General features: G+C 40.6%; 1 protein-coding gene across 1 annotated transcript in view; it reads left to right on the forward strand.

Annotated features, from left to right (window-relative positions):
• The window catches only part of large1 (LARGE xylosyl- and glucuronyltransferase 1), a 133,607-nt gene that overhangs the window by 60,403 nt on the left and 49,874 nt on the right, over nucleotides 1-23,330 (forward strand). The window contains exons 4-6 of the mRNA XM_046071787.1: nucleotides 9,349-9,431; nucleotides 15,558-15,681; nucleotides 16,451-16,622. Coding sequence (XP_045927743.1) covers nucleotides 9,349-9,431; nucleotides 15,558-15,681; nucleotides 16,451-16,622 — 379 coding nt within the window. The remainder of the gene's footprint in view (nucleotides 1-9,348; nucleotides 9,432-15,557; nucleotides 15,682-16,450; nucleotides 16,623-23,330) is intronic.

Genomic DNA, 23,330 nt, shown 5'->3' on the forward strand with positions numbered 1-23,330 from the left:
CTCTCCTATAAAAGTAGTTGTAGTAGTAGTTTTAAGAAGGGACTTAAAAGAGTTCACTGACTCAGCCGACCTGATTTCCTCGGGCAGGCTCTTCCAGAGCCTCGGGCCCCTGACAGCAAACGCTCTGTCCCCTTTAGTTTTCAGTCGAGACTCAGACAACAGACCTCTGCCCGAGGATCTCAAGGTACGTGCTGGTGTATATGGGACTAAAAGGTCAGAAATATAACAATGCGAGAGGCCATGAAGAGCTTTAAAAGTGATCAAGTTAATTCTAAAACATACTGGGAGCCAGTGTAATGAAGCTAAAATAGGAGTAATGTGGTCATATTTCTTTGTTCTGGTTAAAAGCCTGGCAGCTGAGTTCTGGACAGTCTGGAGTCGATCAATAGATTTTTGGGTTAAACAGGTGAAAAGGCTGTTGCAATAATCCAAGCGTGATGAGATGAAGGCGTGTAAAATGGTCTCAGTGTCCTTAAAAGTTGACATAGATCGCATTTTTGCTATATTTCTAAGTTGATAAAAACATGATTGAACAAGCTTTGTGGTGTGCTGCTCGAAATTTAAATTACTATCAAACCAAACACCAAGGTTCTTTGCCACAGGCTTAATGTGATTTACTAGGGAACCAGCAGATGGCATCTGCTGCCATCTGCTGGGACCCGATGACCAGGATTTCTGTTTTGTCTGAGTTCAGATGGAGGAAATTATTTGACATCCATTTTTTAACTTCACAAAGGCAGTTGTTCAGTGAACTCAGCATTCCAGGGTCTGTGGATCTGACGGGCAAGTATATTTGTGTGTCATCAGCATAAATATGAAAAGAAATGCCATGTTTATTGATAATATGTTCAAGGGGAAGCAGATACAAGGAAAACAAAATGGGTCCTAAGACCGACCCCTGAGGCACACCATATTTAACTGGACAGAATGAAGAGACATAGTTGTTTACAGACACGCAAAACTTCCTATTTGACAGGTAGGATGAAAACCATTCTAGGGCAGTATCAGAGATCCCCACCCAGTGCCTCAGTCTGTCTAACATGATGTTGTGATCAATGGTGTCAAAAGCAGCACTAAGGTCCAGGAGTACCAGGACTGAGCACATACCTTCATCAGCAGACATTAAAAAGGTCATTGGTGACTTTAAGCAGGGCAGTCTCAGTGCTGTGGTACTTCCTGAAACCAGACTGAAACCTTTCAGATAATTTTTTATTTTCCAGTACAGTGAGCAGCTGTTTGGACACAATTCTTTCTAAAAGCTTTGCAATAAAAGGCAGTTTTGAAATTGGTCTAAAATTTTGTGGGAGGGAGGGATCTAAACCAGGTTTCTTTAAAAGTGGGTTTTCGCAAGCCGTTTTAAAATAATCAGGGACACAACCAGTAGATAGGGAGCTGTTAAAAACAGAGATCAAATGGGGCCCAACAGAAGCCATTACTTTCAGTAAAAACTTTGTAGATATTACAACAAGTGGGCTGGAGGAAATTAACATACGTTTAGAAAAAACCTCCCCAAACAGTCCAGAAATATATTCCAACATTGCAAACAGTGGCAGCAATCGAGAACACTCCATGAATGATCCACAATGAAAAACACTCTCACGATTAGTGCAAAATGGACAGTCATGGCTAACATCAGAGTTAATGACAGATATAAAAGCATTCACAGGCACAGTACCATGTAAAATCCTCCACTGCAGGACAGCGGCTTGTTTGATCAGTGGTGGTTTATACAAAGCTCTCCACTCAGGTCCAACACTATCACTAAGACCTAAGTGAGCTCTCCATGAAGTGTCAGTTCTGCCATTTAATTTGTCCCTCTGTAAAATCTTAACAAAAGTTTTATATCAGTTTTCTGTTCACATCTTGGAAAGAAAACTCAGAGGAAATCTCACTTTTTAAAAACGGTCCTGTGCAGTTCTTAAAATCTGGGGAAATGTTCACTGAAGGGAAAACATCATTCTCATCAGGTTCAACAAAGCCAGCACAATACTGGTGCAACAAAGTCCAACGAGTTGAATTCACCTCTAGACGGGAGGCAAGAGGAACTGCATCATCTAACTTTGCTCCTGTAAGCTGAACTGCATGTCCTAGAGTCACCACATTAGAGAGACAGAACCGCCTGAGAAGAGTTGGCCCCACCTGACAGACTGCACTGAAACGAGATCCATAAATGACTGGTTCCTGAAGCAGCCAGTAAAGTGAGCTGTGGTGTCCCAGCCTCTTCTTTATCAGCAAGCTCCACACCTTAAACAGTCCACGATAGCAAACAGGAAGTTCTTTGATGTTAGGCTGCTTTAAGTCCATCAGAAACAAAGATTTGTTCAGTTCAAGTCCACCTAACTGACTCAGGATAGTGCAAGCCAACAGCCTCCAAACTAAATCAGTAGGACCGCACAGAAACCTATGTAGGAACTGGAAATGGATAGTAGCTCCCTGCTGCTGAGGTGGATCAGGCCCTGTCCTCCATCGTCCTTTGGAAAATACAGCACACTCTGAGGCACCAAGTGTAGTTTGTCCCAAAAAAAGTCAACTAGAAGAGCCTGGGTCTTTGACAGCAGGTCAGGTGGGGGATCAACACATGACAGAAATGCCATAAAGTGGACGAAACCAAATTATTAGTAACAAGAACTCTGCCTCTGTAGGACATCTTGATCTTCATCAAAATCCACTTCCACCTTGTTAAACGACCTTTCACCTTGTCTAGAACATTCTCCCAGTTTTTCAAGCCAAAGGATTGATCACCCAGAAAAAAACCTAAATATTTACCCCCCCCCCCCCCCCCCCCCCCTCTTCCAAATTAACCCCCCAGGCAAGCTTAGTTGTTTCTCCAGTACAGTTCCAACACACAGAGCTTCACTTTTGTCCCAGTTAACTTTGGCTGAGGATAAAGAGCCAAACTGAACTACATCCCTTACCAACATGTCAATATCCTTCTGAGTATCCACTAGGACGACCAGGTCATCCGCATAGGCTGACAATTTTAAAGGTGCATTACAACCTGGAATGGTCAACCTCTGAAGATCACATCTAAGTTTATGCAACAAAGGCTCAAATGATAAAGAATATAATATGCCAGAGAGGGCACAACCTTGTCTAATTCCCCTTTGAACTTGAAAAGGAGCGCTTAGGTCTCCAATTAATTTTCAGCACACTCTGAATGTCACAGTATAAAACCTTAACTTTATCAATAAAACCAGGAGCAAAACCAAAAGTGAGCCATAAATAGTCATGCTCAATGCGTGACTCAATAGAAATGATTCCAGCTTTGAGGCCAAACAGCTTGCAGATCTCTAAATCATCTCGAATCAAAACAATATTATCAGAAATCAATCTGCCAGATACATAATAAGTCTGATCACAATGAATCACTTTCTCAATCACTTTGCTCAGCCTGGTTGCTAACACCTTAGAGAGGAGCTTATAATCTGAGCAGAGCAGTGACACAGGTCTCCAGTTTTTGATAAACTGCAGGTCACCTTTCTTAGGCAGCAAAGTAAAGACCGCCCTTCTGCAGCTCAGTGGCAGACGCCCTCCGGCAAGACTGTCACTCAGTACTGCCAGCAGCTCCTCCCCCACTACTGACCAGAAAGACTTATAGAAGTCATCAGGCAGACCATCTATTCCGGGAGCTTTCCCACTCTGCATGCTAGAGTTCATCAGAAGAAAGAGCTGCTTCTGACTACGTTACTCTGCTGCTTAACCTGAGGAAGGCCAGTGTAGAAGCTCTGGGACACTGCCTGCTCCTCTCTGTGCTCACATTTAAACAGGTTGCTGTAAAAACAGACCGCATGTTTACGAATTGCTGTATGATCAGTCAGCACCTGCCCAGTGTCACCCTTTAAACTGTGAATGAAGCTTTTCTGTCAATTCTTCCACTCCAGACCAAAGAAAAAGTGTGATGGAACATCCATTTGGGCTACATTTTGGAAACGGGACCTAACAAGAGCCCCCTTAGAGTGAGGCGTTGGTCTCCTGTGGCTTCAACTAATGCCTCGTGCAGACTACACGACTTTCAGCCTGACGCTCGCCAAGCTGCAAATCGGGCTAAAAATCATGTAGTGTGAACGAGGCTTAAGTCTCTGAGCTCCTCCACCTCCAACTCCAGAGCTTTAACTGACCACTCACCAAGGCTTTTGTGACATTCTGAGTGTACTGCTAACAGAATTGTCTTATCAGAACCAAAATCCCACCATTGTTATAAAGAAATAATCAGATTTTGTGCTCTGGTTTTTTTTAAAAAAAAGACAAAATTATCTTTAAAATTTTTGTTGTCCAATAAGCTGTGTTAAAATGCCCATAAGCACTACTGACCTTTACACACTTTATAAAGATAGAAACTGTTACAAATGAGTGTTAAGAAAAACCAACAGGGCTGATCCAACAACTTTTAAATACATTAAACTGATGTTTAAAACAATAAAAACGATCAAACCTGGCCATGGACAATAAGTTATCTTTAGCATGTGTCCAAGTGTATTGTCGCTGCTTACCATGAAAACCTCTCGACACATCACAGCTTCCATAAGCGGAAGCAGGCGAGTGCGGCATGTGGATCTGCATGTTTCCTGTCCAACCTGCTGTCTTCAGTACAGCTAAATTCTCCAATTCTTCACTGCTACATTTTTCAATAACTTCATTCTAAACATCTAAATACACGACTCTCTCCACTCCCACAACTGGAGCATAGATATTAATAAACACAATTTTTACTTTCTCATACACTGCTCTTTCTTTCAACAGATGGCCTTTAATGACCTCTTCAGATTCCACGGACTGAGGAATAAGGTTTTTGGAAAAGAGAATTCCAACCCCACCACTGTTACAAGTTTTATGACTTAAAAAGGGTTGACCAGTCCATTCTCTCCTCCAGTCAGCCTCATTATCAGCAGTACTGTGTGTCTCTTGTACAAAAAGAACATCTAACTTTTTTAGGGAGAGCAGCTTGAAAAGAGAAGCCCTTTTCCCATCATCTCTTGCTCTATTTAAGTTCAAGCTGCCTATATGTATATCCCCCATAACATAGAAAAAAAGTTGTAATACAGAAACAAAACAAGAGAAAGAAAGATTATTAAACTTATTCATCATCTTCTAACTGCTTTTTGACCTTTTGAACTATTTTTTTATACGGCAAGCTTTCTCCCCCAGGACTCCAGGAGTTTTAACAGAAAAGCCTTCACTGAATCAAGGACAAGCTGTAAGTCAGGAAACACTTTCTCCACTTTAACATTTTTGGCTCCCTTAGTGTCCTGCAGAAAACTCTATTCATTAAAGAATAGCCGCTCCTCTTGTGAGTCCACATCTGTGAGGAGGCCAGAGCCTCCACATCACTCTCCTCATCACCTTCACTTTCACCTGACTGCTGACACTCACTCTGACGAGAAGCTTTCTTCACTTTACAAGTAGACTGACGCTCTTCATTTGGTTTCCTTTTTTTGTCATCTTTAGAGAAATCTTTGTCAGCCAACATCTCACTTTCCTCCTCCAGAGAACATTCTTCCTCCCCAGCTTTAGTCTGTGTGTTAACTATATCACTGTTAGTTCTGTCAGTGTGTGACTGCTCACTGACCTCTACTACGGTATCTTTAGTAGCAAAACCTGAAAACGCTGCACCAGAACCAGCAGCACCCAAATCCCTTGTAGAACTGACAGACTAGAAACTCCCGGGCCGTCAGAAACTGACCCAGCAGCTCCCAAACCACCGGAAACTGAAACATCAACATCTGAACCATCAGGACCTGGAATAACATGAACAGAACCAGCCCAGCCTGTTGTTTACTCTGTATATTTCCCTCCTGTGAATTCTGTGTATGTTCATGTTCTGAACCTCTTGATGCAGTCTCACTGATATTAACCTCAGTATTTCGTTTCTGTGGACAGGAGCAGACAGTATGGACCTCCATTCCACAGCCAAAGCACTTCATTCTCTCTGAAGATGCATAAACAACGTAGTCAAACTCTAAACTTCAATATTAAATTTAGCTCCTCAGTGTTATCTTTGAAAACCAGAAACCAACGTGTTTCAGCAGCGGGGATTTACAGCCCAGAGGAATCAGTTTAATTGGTGATATTAGTTGCCCATGCCTCGCCGGTTCTCTTTGTAACAATTCGTTACTAATAAACGGAGGAACTTTGGACAAAATAATCTTTTTGGCCGAATTAACAAGTGGCATCACCTGAACAAAGGTGTCCTGAATCACCACAACTTGCTCGACAACCACGCTGACTTTATCAACACTATCCAGAAAGATGACAACTCCATTGTTCATTCTGGAAGCGGACTTCACACTTTCATAGTCGACAATTTCTTCAATTGCTAGGCTGCAATCCTCCACGGAGAAATTAACAGCTGGACAAAGTTTAACTCCGTGTCGGCGCGTGAGCTTCTCCAGCCCCACATTCCCAACTCCGTGAGTCGGCATGACCCAGGTGAAACCGGTCGTCACGGCTCAGGAGCACACCCGCTACAAATTATACAAAAAGCACTACTAACCACAAACAAACAAAACAAATCACGCTGAAACGCGCACCCACTCTCACTGTCCTCCACTCCCAGCATGCACTCAGAGAGAGAGAGAGAGAGATGTTCATTTATATACATTTATATTATCTAGCAAATTATAAATTATGACAAAATTGGTTATTATGCTTTCATTTATACACAACAAATGCAATTAAAATGGCTCTATTGTCAATGCTATAATCACACATAATCTTTATTTACAGAGCCCTTATACAAATCAAATTCACTAAGGCTACGTTCAGACTGCAGGCCTTAATGCTCAATTTTCCCCACATCCGTTTATTTTTTTATTTTTTTGACAGTTCACATTATAGTTTAAATGTGGTCCATATCAGAGTGACCCAGAAAAATAACACAAGCTCCTCGCCGTTGTCCAGAGGTAAACAAGGAGCCACAGAGATTAGCTCTGGTTAGCTCCTACTTGCTAACCCTCCCAGTTTTCACGGGAGATTGCTGTATTTCATAGTCCTCTCACGGGTCACATTTCACACGAATTATGACAAATGTTCACACCTTTCTGTTCTTTTCATTACGGTTTCTGGCGCTGTACAACGCATCTGCCCCACACACCACACTAAAGTTAAACTCCCTCTCTCTCTCAATTCAATTGGCATGAATGTATAACAACAATATTGCCAAAGCATCATACAAACTACAAGAAAACTACAAGAACAATCAACAAACAACTCTCTTTCTGTCTCTCTCTGTTGCTCTACTGCCTCCGCTCTGACAAGTAGCATGTACGTAACTCAGAAGAGAGCTCGCGGTCCGGTGGAAGAAAGGTAATTTGTGGGCAGATGATAGCAAGGTAGTAGACAAGGAGAGCCACATGTTTAATACTGGCTTTTTGAGCCATGCTTGGCATGCTGCATGTGAAAAGATCAGATTCCATGTGACTTGGCCTGTTCACACTGTCATAAAAAGATAATTTTCTGTTATATCAAAAAAACTTTGACACACCCACAGATCCAGGGGACCTATAAGCGAAAATTGTTGAATGTGTTAACCGATGCTGCACAGAAGAGTATATTATTAAAATGGATTTGAAATAAGCCTCCAACAATCTCAGAGTGGCATAAGGTAACATTCAACCTTTTGCCTCTGGACCACCTGACCTGGCTCTCCCTAGGCCAAGGAAGGATGGCTGAATGCTGAGGGGAGGTTTTGTTGTCTGTACTTTTAGTTAATTTTATTTCTATTTTATGTATACCGTCATGCTTGTGACCTAAAACTGTGATAGGACAACCTATCCCTGGGCAAATAAATGTGGACTTGCTGCTTCTTGAAAATCTTTATTGCCGTGAGAACGCAATATTGAAGGTGACTCAGATGAACATTATTAACAATTCAGCACTTGTCCTATCTGGAATTTGGTGGCAAACGGTCAGGGGACACTGTTATAGAGATTTTAATATTTTAATAAAACTGAAACTATAAAGTGACGGGCCCACCAAAAATCTTATAACCTCGTTATTTTTGTAATTTTGACCATCATTCCTGATGGCTGTGATAACATCTTACACACAAACTTCATTGCTGGGTGCAAAGTGACTCTGCTAAACACAGCATGGGCCACACAAGATAAGGCGTCCACAAAATCATCCTCACTGCTTGACGACTCCACTGTGTCTGGTATCGTGAATTTTCACAATGAATCAAAATAATTTAACACACCGGACTTTTTTGATGACTGATTAAAAAAACCCATATAAACATATTTGTATGATATATTTGTTGGTTCGGTGTGCAAAGGCCTTTACGTACTTAACCTGTCACAATTAATTTATGAGAGGTACAACGCATTCTGGGAAAGCAGTTGAATATTAGCAGTTCTGAAGGAACTTGGTCAAGTCTGAAAAAGATTTGTAATAATACAGGTAACACAGTGCTTCATAGCAATCAATGTAAAAACACAGACAAGTCGAAAGAAAATCTGCATCACACACAGTGGTGTACAAGGAATATATAAAACAAGTCAATAAAAAAATGAAGGTACAATAAATTACACATCATGCAATGGTTTATAATCAATATATAAAACATAAACAAGTCAATATACGGATAATAGAAAAAATAAATTACACATCACACAGTAATAGCTTTTTGTGTCTGAAGTGAGATGAAACTCTGCAAGCCTGATCTCCTCTCACAGACTGTTCCAAAGTGTAGGGCCCTGACAGCAGATGCCCTGAATCCTATTATATTATCCTTATTTATTATTTCTGATGTATCAAAATAATCGCAGGTCTCTTGATTCTGACAGACTGCAAAATCTCCTGCTCTAAACAAATTACTTTAACAGAGCTGGTGTCCTAGCTGCCCTTTGTACAATTACAATTAACAATTATAATGGTAATTTCCACTTTTGGTTGGTTCAGATAATTGCTATGAAAAAAGCTATGAAAATAAGAATTAGTCGAATAGCAAATTGAGTTTTCTTTTAAACCTCTGAAATATATATGAAACTTTGAATGAATATCCTGTGGGAGAATTTTGTGTTAATGAGCAACAATCTAGGCAGAAATGGATTTTGGACTAAAATATTTTGGCATTATAACTTTAAACTTTAACTTTAGTTAAACTTCACAGGTTTTCATACACACGGCATTCCCTTGATGCTTTGAAGTAAGTTCAGGAATGTTCCACTGTACTTTTTGCTAAAATTCAAGAGAAAGTGCGTTTTTTTTCTTTTTATTTCTACTCAGCAAATTCAAATGTTTTTTTCTACCTTATGACGTGCAGAATGAATTTCTTTCTTCTTTAACCAATATTTCTTTTAATCGATTCCTTATCCTAATAATCCTTCTCTCTTCTCCCGATCTCCACAGACCATCCATGTGGCCATCGTATGTGCAGGTTACAACGCCAGTCGAGACGTGGTGACACTGGTTAAATCTGTCCTTTTCCACAGGTACAGCTGTGCTTTTTTTTACTTCTTAATGTTCCTACACCAACCCGGTTGGTGGGTGTGTGTGTGTGTGTGTGTGTGTGTGTGTGTGTGTGTGTATATTAGTGACTTTTATTTAATGATAAGACAAATGCATTCATAAAAAGGAAATACATATGACAATATGTATTGTATTTTGTTTATTTATTTAGGCATAAATCTGTCAATCCAGTCTAACTATTAACATTTGCAAGTAACTCAATTTATGAATAACTAAAACATAATAACCTGTATTCAGCATTTGTTGGCTGAAAAGGTTCTAATGGAAGCCTACTTAGCTTTAGCAATAGTTACAACAAATGAGATTATCAGCAGAAAATATCAAATGTTGATTCAGTGTGTATCTATAATATTGAAATATGTATTTGATGTGAATGTGAGTGTGAGTGGTTGTTTGTCTATGTGCGGCCCTGCGATGGACTGGCGACCTGTCCAGGGTGTACCCCGCCTTTCGCCCGATATAAGCTGGAATTGGCTCCAGCTCCCCGCGACCCTGTACGCAAGATAAGCGGCTGACGATGGATGGATGGTATTTGATGTGTATTTTTCTAACTAAGCAGGTCCTGATCCAGAATTATTAAGTTGATGAGATGAAGACCACTCTTCAACTCCAAAAACACTTCTCCTCCTGCAGTTGTAGGATGGTGTTAGCCAAAGCTTACTTATAAAAGCATAGAAACAGTGCTGTCTGAGTACAGACACTGGCTTGCAGAGAGCACATTCACAAGAGAACAGCCAAAAGTTTCCCTTTTGTGATTTCTGGAATTAATGTTAAATGAGAAGCTGTTCTTTGCTGATTAAATAAAAAAAGAGTAGGAAGAGAAAAAGGGATAATAAGAGAAATTTGGTTATTTTACCAACCGGGACCTGGATAAATAAAAGCAGCTTTCTGACCTCAATCCTAATGTCAACTACACACGAAACCTCTCTCTATGTATGATACATTCATCCCAAATGGACATAAGAATAAAAACTTTTATTATAGGAATTATAACATTAACATTAGCTTTCCACTATCAGTATATTTTTGGCCAGAAGAAAGATATAGAATGGCAAATCGACTTTGAGGCCTTTAGATGCAGCAAAAACATTGAAACAAATACAAATCGTATAGAACTTCTATTTTTCATTAATAAAAGTCCCATAACATGTATATTACCACTTAGCATGCCAATTTAAGTTTTTTTCTGTTGTTCTGAAAATGAGGCATGGAGTGACTAAGCCGTATGACTGGAAGTAAAGAGAGGGGAGCACACACAGCCTGAGTTTCAAAAGGTTCATTTAAGTGTTAAATAGATGATAAGGTATGAGGACATTTGCACTTGAGAGTTAGATGAAAGACTAGACCTCAGCATCACTGAAATGAGGTTCCCGAAATATGACGCCTTCCTAATGAATCAGCCATGAGCAGGGTAGAGTTTACCGATTCCACCCTAATTCACGAGATGACGGGTGCTGGTTAGGACAGAAATGGCCTTTTTTTGTTGAGGACCGGTCACCAGCAGTGTAGCTAATATGCTAAACCCCGCCGGCCCTGTTTAATCAGAAGGGATGTTTAAATGTTGACTCACTGTTGTTTTACCGCTGAGTGACAAATATGTGAGAGGACAGACGCCTGAGAGGTCAGCCTGTTGGACTGCCATTTGATAGTGTGGGGCATTCTGCTGAGAGACTGAACGGATGGGATGGGACATGGGACAGTGATTGTCAAACACTGCCTTTCCCTGCGATAAACTGACCTGCAGCTTTTATCAAATAGCCCTCCAGCTGTGTTTCTTTCATATATTGTTAATTTGTGATGAATTATTGAATATGCTAATAAATTCCCTTTTGAAGCAGGATTTAAATTTTATATGGCATAGTTACTGTGCTACACCAGTCAGTTAATTTCCTGCAGCCGTGTGTTGTTTAGCCTACACTGTAAATCAAATATTTGCCACACATTCAGCTCTTGCCTCAGTGATGGAGAGCCCTGTAGAATGGCTGTCACTGTGTGATTGATACTGTCCCACCTGGAAGGGGGCCTCTTTCTGTTGTATTCAGTTAAAAGGGGGGGTGGGGGGGTGGGGGGTATCATTCGGATCTGTCAAACAGCAGCTGTATATGTTCTGTCAGGATAATCCGAGACTGTCCTCACCAGAAAAACAACAGCATCAGTCATCTGTTTAAAATCTTTAAATGACCTATGTGTTTGTATCATGGACCTCTCGTGGCTGTACAAATGATAACTGCTCTCTGTCAGAAGAAAAAGTGGAAGTAGTAGATGTTGTAACATGCTGCAAAACCTCTTTATGGGTGGATGGTTGGACATACAAAACATCTGACGGTTCCTACCAGCAGTCAACATTGGTTCCTTTTAATCATGACCAGAATCTTTTCCTAACCTTAATCAAGTAGGTATTTGTATTGTAGTTTAGTTGCCTAAACTTAAACAGATATAAATTAATAGCTGAGGAATCCTATTTGTAATGGTTATTTGGTTATATACAATGCTTATCATTTTGGAAGGCACTGACTGACAACATTTTGTTGTGATATATGATGAATTGTTGGGCGTGTCGTCCTGCTGGTAGGGGCACCAGAAAATGCTCAAATAGGTTGTTTCGGATTGAAATGACAAACAACCTATTTTTTTCTCAAGGTATGGGCTGCATAATTCACAAGTCATGAGGGAAGATGCCAAAACATCATCTGTGCGATCAGCAACACACTACATAAGTCATTACAGAAAGAGCTGTTTGTGTGTGGTTTGGGGAAATACATCGATATTATCCAAGTGGTTTGTTTTTCCCTTCCACGCTACAGTGTGAGATTGAAAACAAAATTGTATCTAAGATCATATCAACCACACCAAACATGCTTGGTTACAACAGCCTGTGACTAAAAAGATCCTACTGTAGGTTTAAAAAAAAAAAAAAAGCAACCCACTGCTATACACTAGGGATGCACCACTGCAATCCACTTGATTGGTATTGGCATTGAAACTGACCTAGGCACATCAGGTATCCACTAAATGTGATTGATCCACATTAAAAACACATTTTTTTTCAATGCAGTTATGTAATTTAGTGTTTCCGCTATCAGTTAAATTATATGAAAGTGGCTTGATGACTAAAATCTTGGTGCATTCCTGATAATATTGTCATTCTGCAACTTAAATGACATTGTCACAGCATGCTTCTCAAGAAATGCTTTAGACTGAAAGTGTTGATGTTGCTCTTCAGAGATAACCAACACTACCAAAACTCGCTACAGTGTTTCCTTTCCTTTTCGTAAACTAGATATTTTGGCACTTTCTTTGTAGTGGTTGCTTTATGATACGAATCTCTGGCAAAACACGAGAAAAAGAGAATAGCCCAGAAACAACACTCTTGTCTTCTCGACAACCTTTTAGCAACTACCATAGAAGGTTGGCATTGGTTTCTAAGGAGAACGATGGGGCCATGCATAGCTGAAATTGTTAGGTGCAGAAATGCAAGCTTGTAATGAGGACCCTTAACTGTGGTGTGAAGCATGGATGGATTACTGAAGCATGCCTAATGGGTACAGGCCCTCTGTATGAAGTGACTGAATGAGTGAGTGAATGTTAACTCATTCAAATGACACACGGTATTTGCAAATGATCAACACCATATGTACATTTCAAACTAGTAGATCCCAAAAAGGAGCTGTTCATGTTACATGTTTTAGGCATTCAGGTCAGGATATGGACTGAGGTGGATGTTTTATAACAACACAGTCCCATGACAGCTGTACAGCCAGTACCCTGACTTTGAGCACTGGAATCTGTATTGGGAGAGAAATGGTTGGATGGGTGCATCCCTGCTCTACACATGGTGCAAGTAATGGTCAGGTTCAGGACAATCCTTCAATCCTCTCTGAGCAGATGGGCGCACAGTGAATCTGTATCTGTGTCCACTCTAAAAGTCTTAATTGGAACTAGATAACAATATTGCATTATGTAGATTAGATGATTAAATTATCATGGGCCCAGTTTTGATAATCAGGATGTACTTGACATATTTGCTTCCTTATCAGAATAATCCCAAGCATCCAATGAAAGGCTTGTTGCTGTATGTCCAGAGGCTGTGAAGACCCTTTCTATTTGCGCTGCTGCTGCCAGCTTGTAAGCAACCAGAGTTCTGATTATGACAGCTTCCAGCCCCCAGTACTTATTGAGCAAGTGCAGCTGACACATTCATTCCCAAAGTCATTCAGCACAAGACACCCCAGGGTGCTCACATCCTCAGCTCAGTGTCACTATGTCTTGACCTGATTTGGAAGTCCTGAATATCTATTTTGCACATTCCCCTTTTCTATGTGTGTGAGCTGATGTAAGAAACCGTGTATACAGGCTTCTGTGAAGGAAGCTTTGGTTGTCCTGTCTGATGAATCATCTCCTTCACTGCACTGTGTCTGCTTTACCAGCCTCAGGACTGACTGCATGCACTCATCCCCAAACTCTATACTTGAAGTTGACCAAAGAATTTCTGCTCAAGCCCCAATTACTCCCTTGTTTTGGAGCTTTCAATCATATAACACTCTTCATGAACACGTTATTTTGTTCTGAAAATTAAAGCAAAAACAATGGCAAGAAATAGGAGTAGATTGGAATATGTCTTTGTGGCCATCATGCTTGGTATCTTAAAGGGGCACTCTACTAATGTGACAAGTCAAGGCTGGACATCATTTAAACATTTTCATTACTTTGGCCAATAATATAGTTGGGTTTTGGAGCTGATAGCAAAAAAGTACTTTTTTGATAACTATACTTAGAGGAATGTAAATGTTGTTCTACAAGACCCTTATATTATATTTTAACAAAAGTGGGTGACGTTCTCCATTATTAAATCATGTCTGAATTAAAGCAGTTATATTTGAATTTTGTCAAACTAAAATTCAGTCTAACATTGGCAAAATCATGATTTAAATAGGTATGTTCAGACAATACGGAATTCCTACTGAAAACGTCCTGGCCGCTGTAGTTATTAACAAACGTTACTCAAACAGGAGGAACTGTGCATTCATTGGGGACCGTTTTCAGCCGCAGATTAATCCACATTTGGTGCTCTAGTGAGTATTCGGAGCAGCAGGACGGTGTATGTGGGATTGAATCAAAATACATACAGTGTGTGTGTTCATGGTGATGAAGGAACGTATCACCCAGTGCAGCGAAGTGGCTCACTGATGTGTTTTTAAAAGTTTTTCGACAACAATGGAGGAATAACATATCTCAGGCTTTGGATACACAAACAGTACATGTTCCTTGGATACGTTAAATTTTGGTTTGACGAGGACAAAATATGTCCATTCCACATCATACACCTCCCTCACTTTCCCTTGTTTGTCTGCTGCTTTACTGTCCTATTTTAACGCTTCATGAACAACTTTTTTTCCCACAGCAATAAGGACTTTGAACTGTTCCATCTAGCCCCCTCCTCACACACCTCTGGCATGCATTCCAATTACCTGATGTGTCCCTACATTATTTTGCAGTATTATGTGGCGTGTGTTGATGTCCATGTATGTATTATATGTATTGTGCCGCAGAGTTTAGCATACGGCACAAAAACAAATTCCACTGGCCTTAGTAGTGTGACTAATAAACAATCTAAGGTGGCCAAATGGTTGTATTTTTACAAACTTGGAGAGATCATTCACGTTCGGGGTTTAACACTGTTTTTATGTCTTAGCAAAAATAAAAAAATTAATAAACCCTGATGTACGATCACTATGATGTAAACATTTCTGATTGGTTAGCCATTTATTAGGCCATTGTTGAATCCCAGGTAGCCTATTTATGCATGTTCAGTAATGTTTAACACAAAATGACAAATTGTGCTGGTTTTATGGTAATTTCAAATTTAGGCTGGTTAGCCTGAACATAGTACAATGTCATATTTAGTCAAAAGGCTAAAACAAATGTATCTAGAAATAGGTTAGGTTGATTTTGTTTCTTAGAATTGTTTTCCTTTTCCATTAAATCCAGACATAGTTCCAGCCTACATCACACTGTTTTCCTATTTTTTGCTTATTATATTATATTATTATTTAACCTATTCATGTCTGGGTGTTTGTGTGTGCCCACAGGCGGAACCCACTACATTTCCATTTCATCACAGACTCCATTGCTCAGCAGATCCTGTCCTCTCTATTCCATACCTGGATGGTTCCTGCTGTCAGAGTCGACTTCTATGACGCAGATGAGCTGAAGGTGAAGAACACCTACTTCTCTTCAACTCACTAACTCCCAGCTTCCCTCAGAAATTGTCAGGAAAGCTGACTGCAGAGGCAGGAGAACAAAGGAGGTTGGATTCAGATGCAGACTAGCAGGATGCAGTTCTTGTGATTTATTCCAAAAAACAAAATAGAAATACACAGGACTACTCGTCCAAACACAGGTAGTATACTAACAAAGTAACAAAAACTCCAAACAGAGCTGATGATCAACAGAATAATCCCAAGAATGCGGAAATGGACAGAACACTCAACAATGACAAGGACATGACAAAGGCTGAAAAGAACTGAGGACTTAAATACTGGCTAAGGACAACACACACATCAGGAAGAGAAGGTAGTCTAGCACAGGTTGGAGAGCCAGGGAACAGAGACAGCCAATTACTGTACAAAACAGGACACGGGACAGACATGGAACAAGGAACATATGCAAAACAAAACAAATGAATGAACAAACTAATACAGAAATCATGAAACCCCAACCAGAAAACTGAAATCTTAACAGGCTAAACCGAGAATAAAACAGGAAATATTAAAACTGAAAATCCAAACCATGACATGCATTCAACTTATCTTACAATCCTGTAGTGCTTAATGATCTGACTGCTACTTTATGTAATTCTTTGGAGAAATTATGAGCTATGTAAACCCTCTTTAAGGATGCTGTTATCTAACTTTAAAACTTTTTAAAATTCAGCCAGTTTAACAGCAAATGATCCTAACCCTGCTTTGGTGTGGTGTTTCAGTCTGAGGTGTCATGGATCCCCAACAAGCATTACTCTGGAATCTACGGCCTGATGAAGCTGGTGCTCACTAAGACGCTGCTGTCCGACCTGCAGAGAGTCATCGTCCTGGACACAGACATCACATTTGCCACTGACATTGCTGAACTCTGGGCTGTCTTCCACAAGTTCAAAGGTAACACAGCTCCTATTTCCTTACTCTGTAAAGGCAGTAACTAGTAGTTTTGTCTTGAAACTGATGATGGTCGTTTTGTGCTGATAATCAGTGTGTGGCAAATTACGGGGAGCCCTGTAGTTTTGAATGAACTTCACCATATCTGCCCAGTGACAGCAGTACGGAGTCAGAGTAAAGGTCTGTCATAGCAGCTGCTGGTCCTGAAGCAGGTCTGTCCATCTTTTGCGATCTCTCCTCTCCACACACATTCTCCTGGCTGATTCATCAGTCACTGCATGACTCACCATGTAGGATTGTTCTTGTTGAATCAATATGTGGTTGTTATCTGGATAGAAGCTGCATGTTACATGTGTTATGAGCTTGGAGGAGTAGCTCTCCCTGTTAATAATAAACACATTAATACAGTGTGTTGGTGTGGGGGTGTGTGTGTGTGTGTGCGCTGTAAATTAAAGTTTAAATCTAGGCCTGCAGGACCAGCATAAGGTGTGCAGGCTATAGGGCACAAAGTCTTGTAAGTATAGGTAGGGGAGAGAGGCGGTGGTGAGTCACTGCAAAGATTTATGGGTAGTGCTGTCCGATAGTGCAGCACAGCCAGCAGGGGTTTGGATCAATCTTAATTAGCAGGTGACACCGATGCGGCACCTCTGCCACGCACTCCCTTTGCTGTCCGGTCTGGCTGAACTGTCTAGCCCCATTATGTTTAAAGCATTACAACACTCCACTAAGACACACTTAATAAGTGTTACTCTCAGGCTTTAGCTTTCCTCAAATTACCTTATAAAGATGGTTAAGAGAGTTGATACAGAGCCATGATTCAGTCAGCACAGCTCTGATTTTATCTGCTCATTAACTTTATCAAGCTCATATAAGCCATCAACATGTGTGGGATGATAAAATGTTAATTTATTCAAAGAAGCCATATACTGGGAGGGAATGCTGGGAGGGAAATTACAGTAAATTCTAAAATACAAGTCAGTATATACAGTATCAAATATTAGTTGGCAGCACTAATAAATAAAGGTGCTATGATGGCTAACATGGGAAATGACTCCCTTGTGTTCATTTCCACTGGACTAACTCCATCAGTACAACAGTCATGTCATACTCAGCACTCAGCTGCTCTCACTCTCACCCTCTATGTATTTCTATTAGCAAAACACTTCTTGCAGAAGTTTCTCATTAAAAGCCTAACAAGTAACAGTTTATGCCCTTTGAGCTGCTAGAACTGAATGTGAAATATCTGTGTTGAGTTTTAGTGTGGGTAGCTTGACACTGAACAAAAAAGTAGAACTGATTTGTGTATAAATTACTGAATGTAAAAGTATTTGTGTTAAAAAAGAGAAACCCGGGTGTGGGTGAGTGGCCCATCCGTACAACATGACTCTGTTGTACGGATGGGATTTGTGCTGTTGAAATACACTGATCAGCCATGACATCATGTCTACTGACAGGTGAAGTGAATAACAATGATTATCTCGTTTCCATGGCACCTGTCAGTGGGGGGATATATCAGGCAGGAAGTGAACATTGTGTCCTCAAAGTGAAGAGTTAGAAGCAGGACAAATTGCAAGAGTAAGGATATGAGCGACTTAGACACGGGCCAATGTCAGAATGTGCGGTACTGTAAGTAAACTCTGAACCATGCGTACGCACAAATGGTGACACACATGGCAGAAGGATGAAACGGTTTGAAATGAATAAGCCTACTATTGTGTAAAATAAATCGAAATATTAGCTTTGAGTATTATAGGCTTAAGGCCTTTCTGAATAAACAAACACCCGTTTGATTTTCCCTTTAGTGTGCAAAAAAACCCACACAATTTAAGATCATTTGCAGCGCACAAAAAGATCCAGATTTAGGATAATAAACACAAACAGAGATCTGTTTCTGCAAACAAACGCCTCAATTATGTTGGACAGTTTAATCCGGAATCATATTAATTAATACTTGCATGCAGTGCAATTTATTCTCATAAATAAGGTGAACAGGAGGTCAAATTACATTTAAATTGATGCCGTTTTCAATGTGTCAGTCGAGCAAATACGAGAGCATAATTTCATATTGCCTATTGTTCAGATGTTCGTGGCCTTTTCGAGCCAAACGCTGTGCGCCAGCGTGTGGATGTGATGTGCTGCTTCTAAAAACATACATACACATAATGGAAATATAACACTATTTTGTCATTTACAACAAGTCATATTTGTTTTAATCCATCGGCAGCCTCGTTAAGTGAGTGGGCTGTTTGTGTAGCCTAAATAAATGTTCAAACACAAGCGGAATGCGTTTGGTTTACTCTCTTTTCAAACTGGGGACTCCAAACCTACCCGGGTCATCCAGTCTTGCGTGTGTGTGTCCCCCTCCAGCAAATGACGTCACTATTCAGGAGGGATGTCGGTTCCTGCAGATCGGTTATAAAGGGGTGGAGCTCCTGTGCCCCCTTTCTTCCGGTGCGCAAACGTTGCTTGAGTTAAATTTCTTTTTTTTAGCTTCTCTGTCAGAATTTGCCTCCTTTTCTTTCTTCTGTATTGATTAATGAGGGGCGTTTCACTGACCATTTATAGGCAACTATGGGCATTTGAAGGGTCACACATCACGTGCGCCACATTTCAAGTTGATTGTGATTTAAAAAAGGGAACTTGCTTAAAAGTGTGTGTACGCACGGTTTTATAAGTCTGAATATTTTTTGCCGTACACAATTTTTGGCTTTTGGGTGCACGTACAATTTTAGTGAGATTTCTACGCACATTTTATAAATGAGACCCCAGGACCTGCGAACCTTTCCTTTATACATCCCAATCAACGTGAAATTGGGCGCACACGCACAAGCTTCATATCCCGCCCTGGCTCCTCCCAGAATTACTATGCAAATGATCAAGTCCAACTAACAACGGCCGATCCTGCTGCAAAACATGCGAAAAAGAGAAACTACACTGAGTGTGAGATCGTGGTGCTTATCACTGAAGTGGAGGCGAGAAGAAATATTTCATTTGATGATTTGAGCTCTTGGATCAGCAGCAAAGGCAAAACGACAGAGTGGCAGAGTGTCACAATGGAGACTCCTAATGGCTGGTAAGAGTTTTTTCTGTGGTGCTTGGGAGGTGGAAGTTATAAAGCACTCATTGTTTGATCCAGCTTGTTCATAAACAAAATAAAATTCAGAGAGTTTAATAGAATTACATTATTCTAAACAAAGAATTTAGGTAGAAAGGTAAACACTATAGACCTATTGTTGATCACATCAGACACACACCTGTCTGCTCCCGCTGGTAACAGTGATTATAGGCTACTCGGGATGGCATGGTTCCGTCAGGCTAATCTGTCTAATGCTGGACCCAGTTTAGCGCACAGATCCAAGAGCACGACTCTAAAGAATCGAAATCGAAATCATAGCCAGTCATCATCATGGTCCCTCATGGACACTCTGTAATCCTTCCATTCATGCTGTCCTCTGCAGTGCCATAGCGCAGCCATGCAGCATTACGCACGCAGTATTAATACAATCAGCAATCATACAGAGTACTTCACACCTCGTAAAAAACGATCGCTTCAGTCAGTGGTCTCCCCCACGCTGGGAGATCATTGGAAGATGGAGGTTTGACAGGTGGACACATTTTTTTATGTTGGTTTTGTTATGTTTGGCTGCATCATGATTAGGACTGTGCGAGAGCTGTCCCTGGCTTTATTTCCAGACATTAATCATTTACACAATCCATATGTGCAGGTGGTGAAGATGTACCGGGTGAGTCGAGGTGAGAATACAGTTCTGTTTGAGCGCCACTGCGGTGTCTTGCACAGTCTTTTTCACTGCAGTGATTTTACACACAAAACTAAACTGAAAACTAAATATGCACAGAGGATATTGTTAAAAACTACTGATGCTCTCTTCTGCAATTCTTTAATGCTATTTTATGGTTTCTCTGATTTTTACGATGATGATTAGCTGAGGTTAAGACTGAAAAGGACTCTTAAGAAGCTAAATTCACATCTAATATCGGGGAAAGGCAAGCCGGAGACCTGACACCTGACTTTATGCCGGCAGTCTCATTCCAATCCAGCATCTGTGGGATGTGCTGTACAACTAATTCCGGCACATGGAATCCCCTCCTCGCAACTTACAGGACTTAAAGAATGTGCTGCTAACATCTTCAGGGGTCTCTGCACTGAGGATGTGTTTGCCTTAACAGCAGATTAAGTACTCTAAACTAAGCATTTCTGTTGTTGGCTCTGGTCTCTTCCATGTCAGCTCAGACACTTCACTATTACTGTCAGCTCACTGTACATGAGGATGAATGTACAGCATTGTAATGCTAACAGCCATTAACAGTGGCATTTGAGTTGCTTTAAAAAGTAGTCTGAAGTGCATTATGTTTCTGAGAGGCAGCGTGTAGAGTGCTGCAGCAGCCTGTCTTGGATTCCTGATCAGGTTAAAGTTCTGTTATAGCCTCCTGCTGGGAGCTTCTCTCGCTCCTGCTCACTCACTTTGTCCTTCATGTACCAACAGTATTTCCCCAACTTTTCATCATTACCATCATCCCACTCTCAAACTTTCTGTTTTGATTATATCCAAACTCTGTTGGCTTTTGAACACGCATTGTTTGGTTTTGAGGATGGTGGTTGGAAGTACCTCCCTCATTTAAGCCTAGAATTGGTTAGGCTTTTTTCTGTGACGACACTTCTCAGATTCCTCACAGCGTATTTAAGTCTCAAGTTTCTCATTTCGATAAGTTGAACAACTTTATTGATCTCCACAGAATGATCCAAAACCAGTCCTGAGCATGAAAGTTCATTCTTGACCTTGGAAAAACAGAAGTTTAAGAAAGAAGAACATCCACGTAGTAGTTTTCTTTGAAGCCTTCAACCTCATCGCACAGTCTTCATCAGTGGGCAGTTGTCATGGAGATGGTTCAGCTGTTATCACATAATGTAGTATGGAATTTTCATTACATGATGATGGTCACGGCTGTGCATTCAGATGCTGTGGCCAGCTCCCTCAAACTCTTCATCTGTTAGTCTTTTATTTTAATTTTTCATCTTTATTGCTGAAACACTTATTAGATATAAGATCCACCCAGGCAGATCAACTGGACCAGGTACCACAGCGGCTTATCATCACTGTCACTTTAGGATTTCACTTTCATTTCGTTGTTCAACCTTGTGTTGTATAATGATAAATAAATTCCCTTGATCCTTGATATGGGTGGAAATGGTAACCCCCGTCTCTGTTCAAAGATTATCTAGTGTCGGATATGGATGTCCTCCTTGATCTTTTCATTCACTCTGTTGCCCAGGGTCCTTGCTTCACTGATGTAGTGGTTCCTGTAGCTGTCTAGTCTTCCTCCTGTCTTTAGCGTGTACCAGCAGACATATTAATGTGTTGTATGTTTTGTGGTAAGTGCTGACTCCTTGCACTTTGAACATTTTGGTTAGATGTTCTGACGGTCTTACTGGGATATGTCTGCTGGTCCCTGCTGATTTTGCAGTGTCTGTCCTGGTCTTCAGATGGGGTGGGATTCTCATCTTCCTCATCATGTAGTAATTCTTACAATTCAACAGAGCTGAAAACAGAGCCATAAAGTTTTGACCAGAAGGAAAGGAAATTTTTCACATCATGCATGTGAGTTTGACCACTGATCTGTTTGCACAATCTGTGTTTTTTCACCCCAAATACCAACAGAGGCAGCTTCTGACTCTTGACTGCTCTCAGAACTCAGCAGAAACACCAGTTCTTTCTGTAATTTCCTTCCAGTCTCCTTTTTCCTTTCGTCTCTGTACATCTGATAAAACAGATTCATGAAGCCCCAGGATACATGCAAAATGGTCAACTCACAGGGACACGTCTAATCGCATCAATTTTCTCTGCTCTCACATTTAATCACGTCCTTGCATAGACTTTGTACGCAGTCGTGCCTCCCCTAAAATCCACTTCATGTTCTGCCCGAAAACACAGTAAGACCTGTCAAAAGCTCCAAAACAGACATGAACAGCTGGGGTATCCGCACATGCTGTTCTTCACATACTACATTCAGTGTTTGCACACAGATCCATTGTGCCTTTCCAGCTCATGTGGTGTTAGTGCACTTGTAGGCATGTACAATCCACATGGACATAAATTTGTGTGCAGTTGTCCACAAAGACGTTTACAGACATGAGCAGCTGACAAAATGTATATCACACCGACCTTTGTGGCTATGCTGATATGTATATGTATAATTTGCCCTTTATATTTGAACCTCTCTCACTCTCCAACATCTTCATGAATTAAGTGTAATGGGGCATTCCAAGGTCTTTATCATAAATTAGAAAATTCTCACAACCTTAGGTAGTAAAGTCCCTGAACCATCAGAGTTCTCTGTTACCCCACCAGATGTTATTGACCATTAGCCTGAAAGAGTGTCTGGAATCTAAAAGCCTGAAAAACTAGAAAACTGAGATGAGATGCCCATCCTTTACCTAGACACGTGCTTTTCAAATCCAATCTGACCATTTATAGTTCTTGTCTACGTGTATACAATGAGTATGCGAGTAATAACGTACATTTACACAACACTAGTTCTAAATCAGTCATTTTTAGTGAAATACTGTTCTCATTCACTGATAAATTCCATTTATTATTCCATTCCGTTCCTTTTTTTGCATGGTTAAGTTGTCGTCAGTGAGACTCAACCCTTCATCATCTCAAATTAAAAGCCTTTACAGGATGGTTTCGA

Source organism: Micropterus dolomieu, linkage group LG16 (genome assembly GCF_021292245.1).
Source record: "Micropterus dolomieu isolate WLL.071019.BEF.003 ecotype Adirondacks linkage group LG16, ASM2129224v1, whole genome shotgun sequence".
Classification (NCBI taxonomy): domain Eukaryota; kingdom Metazoa; phylum Chordata; class Actinopteri; order Centrarchiformes; family Centrarchidae; genus Micropterus; species Micropterus dolomieu.